This window comes from Pristis pectinata, chromosome 12 (assembly GCF_009764475.1).
Source record: "Pristis pectinata isolate sPriPec2 chromosome 12, sPriPec2.1.pri, whole genome shotgun sequence".
Lineage (NCBI taxonomy): Eukaryota > Metazoa > Chordata > Chondrichthyes > Rhinopristiformes > Pristidae > Pristis > Pristis pectinata.
The window spans coordinates 30,707,771-30,723,704 of record NC_067416.1 but is presented as its reverse complement, the minus strand read 5'-3'; the positions used below and the strand labels follow the sequence as shown (position 1 = coordinate 30,723,704).

At 37.2% G+C, this 15,934-nt stretch overlaps 1 protein-coding gene across 3 annotated transcripts in view; it reads right to left on the bottom strand.

Annotated features, from left to right (window-relative positions):
* The window catches only part of LOC127576757 (exocyst complex component 6-like), a 140,324-nt gene that overhangs the window by 25,960 nt on the left and 98,430 nt on the right, over positions 1–15,934 (bottom strand). For all 3 annotated transcript variants that reach the window (XM_052027474.1, XM_052027473.1, XM_052027475.1), the window contains one exon: positions 14,249–14,322. In XM_052027474.1, coding sequence (XP_051883434.1) covers positions 14,249–14,322 — 74 coding nt within the window. The remainder of the gene's footprint in view (positions 1–14,248; positions 14,323–15,934) is intronic.

The window sequence follows — 15,934 nt, the reverse complement described above, 5'->3', positions numbered from 1 at the left end:
TAAAAGAATGTTGTGCTAACCCACTGCTTCAGCACTCATTTCAGTTATTACAGCTTCATTATTATAAATCAGTATAAGCTCTCAAAAGAGCACAAGAAAAATAAATTCTATTTGAATTTGATCACCATAATTCACAGGAAAAGGTTAAAAGATTAGATTAAAAATTATAGCAAAGACACTTTTGTTTTTATTAACTTTGCCAGGTAGTCAGGTAATTGCCAGAACTAGACTGGGTTTAAAAAATGGTCTCAAATTATATTCTTTCACTTCATTCATTAAGCAATAGCAGTTTTAACCATTTCCCTGCAAAATTGAGACTTTCACAAGATAAGATCTAAAAACCTTTTTTTGCAGGCATTTGAATTTATTCAGTTTTCAATTACTCCCTGGCAGTAACTGGCTTTCATTCTCTGCCTTTCTCTGATGTAGGTCACAGTTCAATTCAACTTCTTGTATATATGTCTTGATCAACAACAACTTTATCAACTCTCTCAAATGTCTGAGGTCTCCGCACCAGAAAGGAGACATAACCATACTCATAAACAAGTGGTATTCTAACTTTGTAGTTATCTACTCCTTTTGTTTCTGTAGATTTGTCAGCTATTTAGGAATTTGCCATTCTTCTGTTCTGTTGACGTGGTGGTACAGTACAGGAGTTGAAAAAGGGATCTTACTTATCTAAATCTCAATTAGAGGCTATTAAGTAATTGTATTTTTCCTCCTATTTTCTGTTACCTCTCATCTGCTGAAAGCATGATTGTGCATTAGGAACCAGAAGTCTTTAGTTTATCACTTAATGTAGAACATATCTACTGTTTCCCCACAGTAGCAAGGACTGACTGGCTATTCTACCACGGAGACCATCACAATCTAATATCTCTAATTGAAATCTCTAGGTAATCATAATATTGGAAATGGTAGTCAAATTTTCTTTTCTGTTGCAATGTTGTAGACCCATCTTCAGCTGCCACGCTATTTGATTTTTTTTTAAAAACAAAAGAATGAAATTCAAAGGCCTTACCTAATGAGCCAGTTTCTTTTATTAATGAAGCAAGCTGAATGATACTAAAATAATCATGAGGGTGGCCCATGAAAGTACCAGAGAAAATGTACAGACTCCAAGAGGAGTTCTCTGTTTTGGGTAAGAAACACTTCCCAAAGGTATACTATTTAAAAGTATGAAAGATTTTAAAAGGCAGTAAACTACCTCAAAACCCCAGTCATCTGATGGAAAATTAAATATACTTAATGGACTTTCTCTGCAAAGAAAAAATCCGAGGTCAGATCAGGAAAAGGAAGAGCTGTTGCCAGGGTGCACATATTTAGAAGGATGAATGTGCTGAATGGGAAGCTTAAATTTCTTAATTGATTCAGGACAATGTGGGTCTCTTGGAGGTATATTCAGTGACTACTTTGAATGGACCCCATGGTGCCACTGAGAGTTAATCAGGATTTTCAGGTGCAAGGACAAAATTTAAATTTAACCAAATGGAAGGCATTTGGGATGAAGGGGATAGATCATCTCATTCACAAAACTCCTCACTTGCTCATTTTGTGATCTTGAAATGCAAAGGCATTACAGAACGCAGAGTCACAAAATTTTTAATTATGGAGTTTGGGCACACAGCTGGGAAAGGTATTTAAAAAAAATCAGAGAACAAGTCCTACTTGAAGGAGTCCCTGGAGGAGAAAACAAACAATGCTGCAGCCCAGTGGTAGCTCTGGGCTTTGTGTAAGGAGATGAGGTTTGGGAAAGTGAATAAACTCTTACTGGCCTGGGAGCAGTATTTAAAGACCCTGTTGATCTTGATCTCACGAAAGGCTAATTGGACAAATGTGGGGAAGCAGCACAGAGGATTAACATTCACTTGATGTATTAACAAATCTTTCTATAAATCATATACGACTAAATAGACAAAGTTGTAAGGCATCACAATAGTCAGACCAACAAATACAAAATGGAAGGGCAAAATAAACTTTTGGTTGCATGCACAACTGGATTGCCAATAACAAATATTTTTGAATAGGTTGACTATGAGGAAACATGCAAGTTTAATAAAAAAAATTGTTTAATATTCAGTGTATCATTGGCTAAAAGTATATTAAACCCCTTTTGTTTGTAATATAATAGTTCTAAGAATTTTGAAATCACACAGCTTTAAATATTTTTAAGGTCTAAGTTGCAAAACCTAATAACCTAATGCTGTTATTCTTTTCCAAGTGGAACAATTATTATCCTTAATCCAAATTATGCTTATACAACAACAGTTGGGTCACAAGGCCATAAATAAATTGAGGGATGCAGCCATCATACAATGTATTGGAGAAAGCTATAAACAATTTTACCTGTGTCCACAACTGTAAAATGAAAAATATTAGTGAAGACAAATGTAGGCATCTTGTAGTCAAAAACAATTTATAATGGAAGAAATGGCAGAAAAATTAAACAACTTTGTTCTGTCCTCTCAGAAGAGGTGAAAAATAATTTCCCAGAAATGCTAAAAAAAAGTCTCTGTGAAAGGAATCAAAATAAGTTTGTATAGATAAGGGAAGGAGTGCTGGAGAAATTAAAGAATCAGGCAGCTGATAAATCCCCTGGTCTGATAATCTGCAAACCTGAGTACTAAAAAGCCAAGTGAGTATATTGATTGTCATCTTCAAAAATTCTATGGATTATAGAACAATATTTACAGATAGAAGGGTGGCAACTGTAACTTCAATATTGAAAGAAAAATGAAGCAGACAAAACTAGTAACCTAACATCAGTGGTAAGAGAAAATGCTGAAGACTATAATAAAGGAGCTGATAACAGGACACTGAGAAAATATCAATAGGATTAGGCAGTCTAATTTATGAAAAGAAAATTGTGTTTGACAAAGCTTTGAGTTTTTTTTTGAGGATGTAGCTGAGGGAATAGATAATAGAACGTGCAGTTGGTGTATTTGGAATTTTCAGGAGGCCTTTGATCAAGTCCCACTTGAGGGTAGTATGCAAAATTAAAGCATCCATGATTGGGACATACTGCATGGATTGAAAATTGGTTAACGGCCAGGAAATCAGTAGGAATAAATGTGACCTGCTTGGGGTGAAGTTGGTGACTAAGTGGGATACTGCAGGGATCAGTGTTTGGGCCCCAGTTATTCATAATACATAAAGATTTAGATGAGGGGAAACAAATATACTATTTCTAAGTTTGCTAACAACTCAAAACTGAGTGGGATTGTGAGTTGCGAGGATGCAAAGAGGCTCCAGGATAACTTGGACATGTTTAGTGAGTGGGCAAGTACCTAGCAAATGCAGTCTAATGTGGATTAAAAAAAAATGAAGTTATCCACCCTGATAGGAAAAACAGAAATGAAGTGTGTTTGCATGGTGATAGATTGGGAAATGATGATGTACAAAAGAAGCTGGGGTCCTTGTATGCCAGTCACAGAGCAAACATACAGGTACCAACATATCATTTATCATCATTACAGGAGGTTTTCAGTGTAGGAGTCTTGCTACAATTATCACGGCCTTGGTGAGATCAAACCTGGATTATTGTGTGCAGTTTTGGTATCATTACTTAAGAGGCGATATACTTGCCATAGAAGGAATGAAGCAAAGCTTCACCAGGGATGGTAGTACTATTGTATGAGAAGAGATTAGGTCAATTTTCAATCGAGTTCAGATGAATGAAAGGAGATCTCATTAAAACATACAAAATTATGACAGAGGCACACAGACTGGAATGCAGGCAGAACGTTTCTTCTGGCTGGGAGTTCCAGAATGAGGAGGTCACAGACTCAGGGTATAGGTTAATATAATTAGGAATGAAATGAGGAGAAATTTCTTCATTGAGGATTGTAAACCCACAGAAGGTGGAGGCTAAGTCACTGAATGCATTTCCAGACACAAAGGGCATCAAAGAGTACAGGGAGAGATCAGGAATATGGTATTGAGATACAGCTTGGTAAGGTTATTTGTATATTTTATCTTTACCAATTTATAGTAGTTACTGGGGTCCATGGATTGTCAAGAATAGCAATGACAATGTTAAAAAGTTACAAAATGCTGACTTACACACCAGAACTTTTTAATGCATTTCATCTTCTTCCCTCCTTGAAATTTTGACATTCTTTTCAAATGACTTTTTGCCAGTGCAGTTTATTAAGCCTTTTCCCCAGTAATATTTAGCAATTGATGATTCAATACCTCCAGATGTTTTAGGGATTTGTGTAATGTCCAATAAGTGCAAAATTTATCTCTCTGCTAATGAATTTCCATTTTTCATCTCTTTTTGTCTCCTTATAAATGATAGAGTATCCAGAAGTGTAGTTTCTTATTGAGGTATAAAAGTTAATTGTGCTAAGCCTTTGGGTGAATTTTAAGTTCTGATATGTAGAGCTAACACAGAACAAAGGCTGCTAAATAACGTAATTTGTCCTATTCAAACAACTTTTGAATTTTTCTGCTTGATTTGCTTATGATGGTAATATAAATTGAAGTTACTTATTTCCAGGTGCACCCCTTGCATACAACTTATATAATATATTTCTTGAGAAGTGGGCAATATTTCACTATTAAATCAATGTCATAGCAAACAAGCTAGTAAACTTTTTTTTCCTGGATTGAAGACAAAAATATATGGAACAGGAGTCAGTATCCTGCAGGGACCCATGCTAAGCCCACTGATGTTTACCTTCTACATAAAACAGCCTTGGCTTAGAGAGTGGAATTACACCAAAATGGGGAATTTATTGAATAAAGTGAAAGTCTGAACCAAAGATTAACAGGCTTGCAGGATGGTTAGATAATTAGCAAATTTATTAAGAGAAAGTATTGTAAAATATCAGGCATCATCTATTTGCAGAGTATTGGTTATTCTCTATCTGTAAATTCTGTCTGAGCTGCTGAGGTTTCTAATGTTTTCTGGTATATTTCAAATTTCTGGATCATATACAACATTTTCCTTTAGAGCAACATAGAATGTGGATCATTCTGATAGATAGATTTGGCAGGCAAGTAGCCAAATCATTTATAGGAACAATGATGATCTGGGAATGCACATACATAAATCATTAAACGTACTGACAAGAATGTAGAGTAGGAGTAAACAAGAGACCTTGTTTAGACCAGAGTATTGTGTGCAGTTCTGGTCTCCATATCCTAAAGGAACCAAATCACTGTATGAAGTACATAAACAGATTTACAATGATGTTATCAGAATTGAGGGGATGAAATTGTCAGGAATGATTGAGCAGTCTCCAGTTCTATTCTTTGGGAAATAAAAGACTAATAAAAGCCTAAAACATGTCTTTAAAGTTATGAAGGAATTTGATTAGGCAGACATTGAAAAATAGTATAGCCAAAATATAATGTAGAGGATTTTTTATGCTAAGGGTGTTGGGAATGTAGACATATCAGGCATATAGTATGATTGAAGCAGACAATATTGACACCTTCAAGGGAGGGAAGAGAGAACAGAGAAATGGGAGAAGGCTGGAGAGAAACAATGAAGTATCAGTGGTGGCATATACAAATATGAACACTGGTATAGATCTGTTTGGGCAAAGAGACTGTTTTTATATTGTGAGTTCTATGTAAGTAATTCTATGTATGTCTTATCCAGGACAACATTTACCCTTCTCTTTCAAATGCTCTCAATCTATATTTAGCTTTAAAGAGCTAAATATAGACTAAATATAATTAATATTTTATAAATATTAAATAAATATAAATAGCAAGAACACTCTTTTTTGCATAGCCAGGATATGAGAGAAAGATTCCTCACCACAATGCCTATTTTTATTTAACTTCACTCATTTCTAGGTCTGATTCAAATTGGATGGAGGCTTATGTCTACATTCCTGTTTAGAGTCAAAGTTTTTATATCCATCTCACACTTAATAATCCTGTAAGTATAATCGTAGCCACCCAAATTACATGTTCTGTATATTTCACAATATTTTCTCATTTTCCCCCCAAAGTTCTCCACAGGACTGCATGGATTCTCTCCACCCCCCACTATGTTCTGGTTCCATCCCACATAATAAAGACATGCTGGTTGGTAGGTTAACTGGTGAGTGACAGAAGAAACAGGGTGGGGCGGGGGAACAGGAGTAAAGACTTGATGGGGACATGTTAGGAAAAATGGATTAGTGTAGGATTAATGTGGATATAGTGGGCTGCAGGGCCATGCTGTATGATTCTATAAACACCTCAGGCATTTTACTATTATGACACAGTAATTTCAACCTAGTTTTTGTTGAAGTTTGAAAATGCAAAACCTTTGAGATGCTCAGTAGGTCTAAAGGGTGAAAAAATGGATCAGAATTCAAATTGTATTAGCTTCTGAAATTAAAGTTCGACAGCATAATCCTTATTTAAAAATTTACCCTAGTCACCAGGTGGTCTAGGACATGAGTGGATGGAGTGGTGCAGCAGTTTAGTACAGTGAAGGTTTCTGGCTAGGAATATTATAGGTACCTGTAAAAGATCTTACTATTATAAAAAAGCAAGGAACTTTCTGTGAAACTGTTCATCCCAACAAGAGCCTTGGTTTTAAAATTTTGAATCATCTTTCCATAAGGAAAGTGACTTTAAAGTATATAGTGGGCATCAAAATTCCAGAATAGACCAATTTATCTGTCAAAAATCAAAACATTTAGTGAAGAGTGGCAATGTGTCCCAGGTCTTGCTGGAAAATAAACAATATGAAATTGCAGGTAGGAAAAGACCAGCTGGTAACCAAAGGATTATGACTAAATACTTCCTACTGACATATGAAATATCATGCCTTCAGCACTCACATCCTCCTTCAGTCATTTAGACTCCACTAATAAAAACAGAACTTTTTATGCCTTAGGTTTCTTCTCCAAAATAAAAATGATTGCATTTTAGATACATTTATACAGATAACCTTACATATTCAGCTTAATTGTCTTTAATATTATAATGCCTATTTACAGGGCAATACTGGTTTCAGATTTTCTTATGTCTAAAGAATTCTATGCATCAGTGCTTGAGGATCTTGTTCTGGAGCTCAGTTTCTTTTTAAAAAGGCAATAGCGATGGAATTCTTCGTCTCATCGTCAATATTTAATCTTTATGTGCTGCCCTCTACTAACAATACCTCTTATCAATGTTATATAAAACATGACATCAGATTACAGTCCAAATAAAACATATGACTACTAATGTTGGGAGCACTTGATGAGCATTATCTGAAATGGTTTCTCACAGCTTCTCAAAATCATTGATCACTTACAAATTTACGGCAGGATATTAGAGTTCAGATTTGCCCACTAAATAAAGAAATCTTCTTGCAGATGAAAGAACTGAATAAACATTTTTATTTTGACAGTGTGTGCTCTGCATAACGATCAAGTCTTCCAAAAATTAACTGCACATTATTTTTTTTAAATACATTTCATTAACTGAACAATAAAACGATTTGACCATGTGTTGATTTTAACATGATATCTTTATCTCAATGCACATAGTTCAATTCAGGATTTTTAAACAGAGTTTGTTCCTACATCCCAACTAATCCTATACATCCACAGTCTAAGTTAAGGGAGAAAAAGAGCTGCTATTGAGACAGCCAGCTTCCATTAGTGATCCAATGATTGGCAGTGGGATCATGACCTCTCAATCTCGGGTCACCTACTTTTCTAAAAAGGGCAATCCCACTGATCCATCTTTTAACCACAGCTTCTCATCCAATCCCAAGCCTCTTGCCTTTTAGCTTTGATTTGGTGCAGGCTTTCCTTGGTATCACTCTCTACCTGTCATCAGCTCTTCTGTAAAGCGGTGCAAGTATCAAGATTCTAACCCTGGGGCACAATCAGGGTGGGCAGGTAAAACCTGGCCACTGGAACTACTTCCTTATCTTTCATAACCTCGAAGGCATGGCAGAGTATCAAATTCAAACTGGAGAACAGTACATGAAACAGCCAGATGCCCCAATGGAGAACTTCCTTATAAAAGGCACTGTTTCCTTCACAGTCTGCTTGAAAAGAAATGTCATCTATCACATTAAAAAATAAATGGATCATAGGATTGTATGACAGGGAAATTGGCACATGGTATTCGTACTGCAGGTGAGTGCTGATAAACACAAGTGCTTGTGTTTTTCTGCATTCCCGATATATCGTCACTCACAAGGCAGAGAAACTGGAGGTTTAAGGCTGGTTGATTAATGGAAAAAACATATGATCCCTTATGAGAACATTGTACTAGAACTACTTTACAACAAACAAAAGAACACGTTTAAAGCATTTCATTTACACAATAACATACAGAGAATTAGATACATGCACATTATATCTAAGCATTTGTATATTTATTTTTCTACGCTCTGTAGAGTTGCATGCAAAACAGACCTGGCTCTATATAGCACCTTTTGAAATCATGGGACATCCAAAAGCACTATACAGCCAATTAAGTATCTTCTGAACTGCAATCACTGCTGTGAAGTGGGAAATACGGTTGCACAACGAATTCCTACAATCAATGTGATAATAAGTAGGTAATCCATTTAGTGACGTTGAACAAGGGATAAATGCTAGTCAGGATATCAAGGATTATTTACTTGCTGTTCTTTGAAATAATCACAAGATAAGGGAGCAGAAGCAGGCCATTCGGCCCATCGAGTCTGCTCCAAGGAAAAGGGAAAAAGAAATGGGGTTGGGAAAAAAAGAGAGAGAGAAAAAAAACTATTCTAATCCCATTTGCCAGCCTTATCCCCATATCCCTTGATACCCTGACTATTTAGATATCTGTCTATCTCCTCCTTGAATACCCCCACTGATCTGGCCTCCACTGCTGTGCGTGGCAAGGAGTTCCACAATTTCACCACCCTCTGGGTAAAGAAACTTCTCCTCATCTCTGTCTTGAAACTGTACCCTCTAATTCTAAGATTGTGCCCTCTGGTCCTGGACACGCCCACCAAGGGAAACAGCCTAGCCACATCTACTCTATCCTTACCTGTCAACATTTTAAATGTCGCTACGAGGTCCCCTCTCATCCTTCTGTACTCCAGCGAGTACAGTCCAAGAGCCGACAAACGCTCATCATACTTAAGCCCTTTCATTCCTGGAATCATTCTCGTAAATCTCCTCTGAACCCTCTCCAACGTCAGCACATCCTTCCTAAGATGCGGGGCCCAAAACTGCGCACAGTATTCCAAATGAGGCCTCACTAGCGCCCCGTAGAGCCTCATCAACACTTCCTTACTTGATGACATTTCATCAAAACCAGCAGATCAGAAATTTAGGTCTCTTTCTTCAGTTCTGATGCAAAGTCATTGACTTGAAAATTTAATTCAGTTCTCTCTCCACAGATTCTGTCTGATTTGAGTGTTTCCAAAATTTTGTTTTAATACTATTTTCAAAAGCCCCTTAAAATCAGTAACATGGGATATTTCATGCCAACATGAGGGAGCAAATGTGATGGTCTAACGTCACAACCAAAAAACAGCCCCTTTGACAAAGCAGCATTATGGCATGGAATGGGCACGCAGAATAAAATAACTAAGTTGAGAAGCAAAATCTAAAGAACTGAGAAAGACAAACTGTTAAATAATGAATATTTCAGAACTAAGAACCTTCTGTTTACTGTTGCTAAAACTGATGTATTATCCTAAAAGCTTTAAAAAAATTAAAATACAGCAAAATACTCGAAATTTGAAAACAGGAAATACCAGGTCAAGTGGCTTATGTGGAGACAGGATCAGACTTGATTTTTAGATTGATGACATTTCATCAAAACCAGCAGATCAGAAATTTAGGTCTCTTTCTTCAGTTCTGATGCAAAGTCATTGACTTGAAAACTTAATTCAGTTCTCTCTCCACAGATTCTGTCTGATTTGAGTGTTTCCAAAATTTTGTTTTAATACTATTTTCAAAAGCCCCTTAAAGACTGCAAAGACTTAAAGACATGGCTTCCATAACAGTGTTGTCAGATCTCCTTGCTTAACACTGCACTGTTTCTGCACGCACACTATTGTTTCAAGAAAGATTTTGCAGTTGCAATCCTGGGAGCCAGCCCTTAAAGGAACAAAACACAAATAGGCAACAAAGATTGTTTGGTGGGGGGGGGGGGGGGGGGGGGGGAAGAGGGGGTGGGAACACAGATCTTGTGGAAAACAGCGAAAGGACACATGACCTTCATGCTTTCTACCTACAGTCAGGAGGCAGGTACTTCTGGCAGGATATTGCAAGGGAGATCACTGTAAGGGATATTACTATACAACTGCAGTCTATGAATGCTCAGCCATTGGGGAAGTTTCCAATGATAACAAATCCCTGTGCTCAGCATGTCTGCTCCTCTGGCTGAAGGAAATAATGATAAATTCTTCTCTCCACGAGTCTGGAGCTTGCACAACAATCTATGTTCTGGCATGGATCAGCTGAATGGCCTGCTAGGGAGCCGAGTGCCTGTGACCTTGATCAAATCTGAGGCCATATTTGAAGCTTCAGGCAATCAGGGATCCCAGTGGGAACAGTCTTGCTGAAACCTAGCTCTCCAAGCAATTTCTCATCAGGGAAAAACTAATTATCAACATGGATCCCTGTAACTCAGAATGATTATCCTTTCTATATCTCTCCCACATGGTCCTGGTGGCTGCCTGTAAAGTCTCAGACCCATGATCTATCTCCATGCCATCCAACGAGCATTGGGTGGAAACAAATCCCCATGAGTAGTCACTTTAGATGCAGAAAAGTCACTTAGAATGCAAGAAGGTCGAGGCTGAAGGTTGAACAGTGTGTATTAGGGCCAGTGTGCCGGTGCAGCACTAAAAGGGGAATTTGATTGTTGGCCCTTTAAATAATATTTTCTGGCGAAGCACAGTTAGCAAAAGCTGGTTGTTCTGCAAGTAACAAGAACCATTTATCAGAACAGCAAGGTTACAAATCACATTGGAAATGAATATTGTGTGTTTGACATTTGGCAGAGCATTAGTGTTTTGGCAATCAGCAAGCTTACATTTTAAACTTCCATTGCAAACTTCCATTGCTATTTAATTTTATTCTCAACTACAACTCCTGTACCAATGTGCAGAAATATTTACACTCAAAGGCTAATTTAAGTGGGTTAAAAGTGGCTCTGCCTCAAATGGATTAGAATCTAAAACTAGAAGGAAAATTATGATTGTACAATGGGAACTGACAACAAGATAGCTTTCCATGAAAGAAAAGCAAGCAGCACTATACTGGATGCCATTTCTTTTCTTCTTATGGGAAACAATCCCCTTGTTGTAGGCCTCCCATTGTTCAATCATGGTTTTGCCTCTAGTTTTAAATTCTAATCAATTTACACCAGATCCTCTTCATTGATACCAATCTTTCTCCACTGAAGTACATGTCCACACCAAGCATGGATAATGTAGCTAAGGGGTCAATGACAGAATCTGTCTGGTGACAGATAAGGAACAATGGAGGAGCTACTACACCACTAAGTTTACCATCAAGTAGCTGGAAGATAGAGGAGAATCTGTTCAGGAATATTTCAGGAAGATGAAGGAATCATAGTAGACATAACAAGGGAATTTGTTTTTAATTATCCTAACAAACTGATTTAGCAACAGAATCAAGGACAAAGGAGGAGTTTTCTGTAAGAAACCCTGATTGATGTGTTACCCGTCCAACAAGGAAGCAAAACTATAACTGTACTAGAAATGAAGTGGGGCCAATGGTGCATGGTTCAGCAGGGTACAGTTAGAGAACAGCAGTCATGAAAAAGGACAAAACACAATGAAGTGTAAAAGTATTTATTTGGAAAAGGGTTTATTTAAAGAGACTTAGCTAAAATGTATTTAAATTTCAAACTGATCAGCAAAATGGTAACAGAGCAATGGAAGATCTGCAAATGGATAGTTCTGGACAAGGGAGGTATGCTTTCTTGAGGGGGAAAGGATAGGCATTTGACGTCTGGATGAGTATAAATTGTGATGGAAATGAAACAAAGGGAGATGTACAGGAGTGAGATAGGTCAACTGTTTGAGTGATGTCACTCAATGTCAGCAAGACCAAGGAACTGATTGTGGACTTTAGGAAGGGGAAGTCAGGTGAACTAGCACTAGTTAAACAACTAAAGATTGAACAGGTTAGGACTTTATTCCTTGGAGCGTAGAAGAATGAGGGGAGATTTGATAGAGGTTTACGAAATTATGAGGGGTATAGACAGTAAATGCAAGTAGGCTCTTTCCACCTAGATTAGGAGAGATAAGTACGAGAGGACATGGCTTTAGGGTGAAAGGGGAAAGGTTTAGGGGGAACTTCTTCACTCAGAGTGGTGGGAGTGTGGAACGGGCTGCTATCTGACATGGTAAATGCGGGCTCACTCAAGTTTTAAGAATAAATTGGATAGATACATGGACGGGAGAGGTCTGGAGGGTTATGGACTGGGTGCAGGTTAATGGGACTAGCGGAATAAAGTTTCAGCACAGACTAGAAGGGCTGAATGGCCTGTTTTCTGTGCTGTAGTGTTCTATAGTTCTATTGGATAACAGAAGCCAGAGTGAGCATTATGTGCTGGAAAGGTACTTTGCTGCATTAAAGAGAAACTAATTATTTCAAACCTTGAGCTCCCCATAAACCCACATTCAGTATAATTTTTTTTAAAAATTATCTTGAATTTTCAGCTGATGTTATGTCTCCAAGCTCAATATATCAATACTCCACAGGAAAATTCAAATGCATCTCTATCCATGTTTCACAGACTGGTCATTAGAACAGAAACTCTTACACAGGAACCTCTTCTACACCAAATCAGAGATTCTGACATTTAACCAAAAATTATCCAATGAAATTCAAATTTCAAATCAACACCATCATGAAGGCATTCAGCCACACACTACAGATCCATACATAGCTTTAATGTACCCCAATAACTGAATAGAAGTGAAAAAGAATGAAAAATAAAACCATAATGATCCAAAATACTAGAAAGTCATCAATATTTTACAGAATACAATGAACAGCGTAATTTATCCCTTCCCAGCAATAATAGCAAGCTTTCTTGAAGCACAATAAGACCACACTACATCGCTGCACTGTCTACCTGAATATTATCCCTCCATTTACACTCTTCTAAATCTTCAGCAATGGAAGATAATAATTCTTACCAATCTATAACTGAACTACATCTCGGTATTTGACAGTAATTACCTAGCCTGAGCAACTACTACACCTCCCAATGTATCACCACACATCTCCCCTCACCTCCAAAATCTTGTGAGCTCATGTCCCTATGTCACTTATCAATTACAAACTGGAGCCTGAACCTATCAGTTGAACTAACCCTTTAGCCATTTACCCCCCACCCCCCAGGAATTGTTTTTAGTCATCAGATCATCTTGGGTCCCCAAACACTCCAACCACAGTCAGCACTGCCAGTTGAATGAAGTCAATTGCCTCCTCTTGGTCTTAACTACCTTCCTAAACCTTCACTAGTCCTTTATCCATTTCCCCCCTTTTTGGTTCAAATTAACAACCCAGTTCTTTAACCTTGATGATCTGAAACCTATACTTAGTCTCTTCATAATGCCATGGGAGGTGTATATTTGGACTTAAGCAATCATAATCCACATATCAAAACAAACGGTATTTGAAAAGCATATTCCTGTTTGAGAACCAATCAGCTTCAAGCTGTTTCCAGCATTTGTTTAGATATATCATGATAATCCATAACTTAATTTTACTCGCTTGATTTTGACCAATTCACCCATGATATTCTTACCTAACAAAGTTCTACAGATATTTTTCTTGTGAAGTCACTCACATCCAACAGCCTTTTATGGGAGAGAACTTCACATTTCCACTAGCTATTACATGCATACAAACATTACACAATATATAGCAAATCTTGTGACTATACATCATTCGCTGATTTGTCATTTGTTAGAACCGGTTAAATTACATGTCATTTAACAGAGAATATACTCATTTATATCCTCAGGATCTTTTCTAAAAAAAGTCCTGCTTTCCTAAAAGAACAAATGACATTAAGCACCATTAAAACTAGTCACTTGTTGCAGGAAGTTAAATCTTAAGGTTTATTTGAATTAAAATCTTTTGTTCAACACAGGGCAATCAGTGGCAGCACTTTTGTCATGGTTCATAACGTTATGATCCAGAAAAGTAGGTACAGACTTAGGAGCTTCTTAAAAATGAAGTAAACAAGCAAACAGGCAGCATCAATGACTGGTCTTTTACCAATGGCTTCTGCATCACTCAATGAAAAATAATCCCAAAAGCCTTACTTGTCTGAGGTCGATGAATGCTAACTGCAGGGTGTCCCCTTGGAAACCTGGCACCGGCTCAGAGCTAGCAAACACTGAAAGCAAATATCAAAAAAAAAAAGGGGGAAAAAAATTAACTCGAGGCAGAACTATAACAAATCTAAATTTTCTAAAAAGTCTTAAGCAGAAGAAATTATTTATAACAAAAATCTAATTCACTACTATTTTTCTTACAGGAATAAACCCAAATTGAAGTCAATTAAATAAATCTCTGTTCCAAACATGTAATGCACAAGAAATTTAAACATTAGGTGCAGTTCAACAACATTGACCAGGCATCACAATATAACATTTCTATGTAATCAAGGATGCAAATTTTATGAATTGTGATAATACTGAAGTCAGTTGACAGATTTTTCACCTGAATTTCTGGTCCACAGGGTGAATGACTACAAAAGCATTTTAAGAAAATACCAATTCCATGGCTGTCAACATATTTTTTTAAACATCTGCTTTGTTATAGCATCTGTTCAATAAAAATGCTACCTCTAGCCAAACTGCAATTAAAGACAGACAGTAGGGTGGGAACTTGCTTAACTTGCAGACAACAGGTGGAATGCTCTAAGCACTACAATCTGTACTTAACTGGAATGTCTGTTCTTGCCATGCAAGACATTTCTGATAATTTAATATAAGACAGTTAAGAAAGGTGGTTAAAATGATTGAAAGAAAAAAGAAAGCTTGACCAATTGGAAATCCTACAATTAAAGGCTACTGAAACACTTTCCTTTCATACCATTACAATCCATGCAAAGTGGTAAATAGAGCTATCTGTCCTCATAAAAGCTATGGTACCAATTTAAAGAATGGTGCTGATGGAAGAAATATGCATGTTAAGCCCCTTAGAATTAAGAGCATCTTTTACTTCCATATTGCTTCATTTATTTTAAGTTGTATGCAATTATATTCATTTAAAAATGACGACTTGTAAATTGGATCTTCTTCCCCCACAACCCCTTCCCCATGCTCCATTAAATCATGGATTGGACAGATAACAAGCTGAAAAGAATCAAAGGGATACCCTCCGTCAAAACATTTTGTGATGTCATGATGATAGTGAGGCACCCATGTGACCCTTCTGATAATATTCAACATGAGCTCTGGCCTGAAGCTCAATTTGTCTTTGTCCCAAGGCATTTCCTGAATAAGACAGATCCATTATTTGCATTCCCATTAAGATCCGAGGGACAGCTGGGTGGAAGTTTTGGTGTGTGTGGAAGGTGCCCCTGAGAGAAAAAGGCAACATCCCCAGTAAAACAGGTAATCTTCCTTTCTTCTACAAATCAAATTCTCTACACTGCTGGAGGCTGACCAAGTAATAATCACAATGAAGAGAAAGGATTCCTTACAGCGAAGAGACACTCCGGCTGCCAGGGCATGCATGCCAAATGCAAGATGGCTTCTACTGCTGCTAATTTTCATACCTTCTTTTGTGCAAGTACATAGGCTACTCCATATAGTTGTCTTACATTTGCTAAACACAAATTAATTTAATGGGCATCCAGCAAATAGTTGTATAATTTATGGAATGGACCGCCAGCTTTCCACAGATAAAATCAATGCTGTATACATTTGACAAGCCATCTTACCAGCCTTGTGCATGGTTTGATATTTTCAAAGTGAAAGGGTAATGCTGTTTCAGTGCCC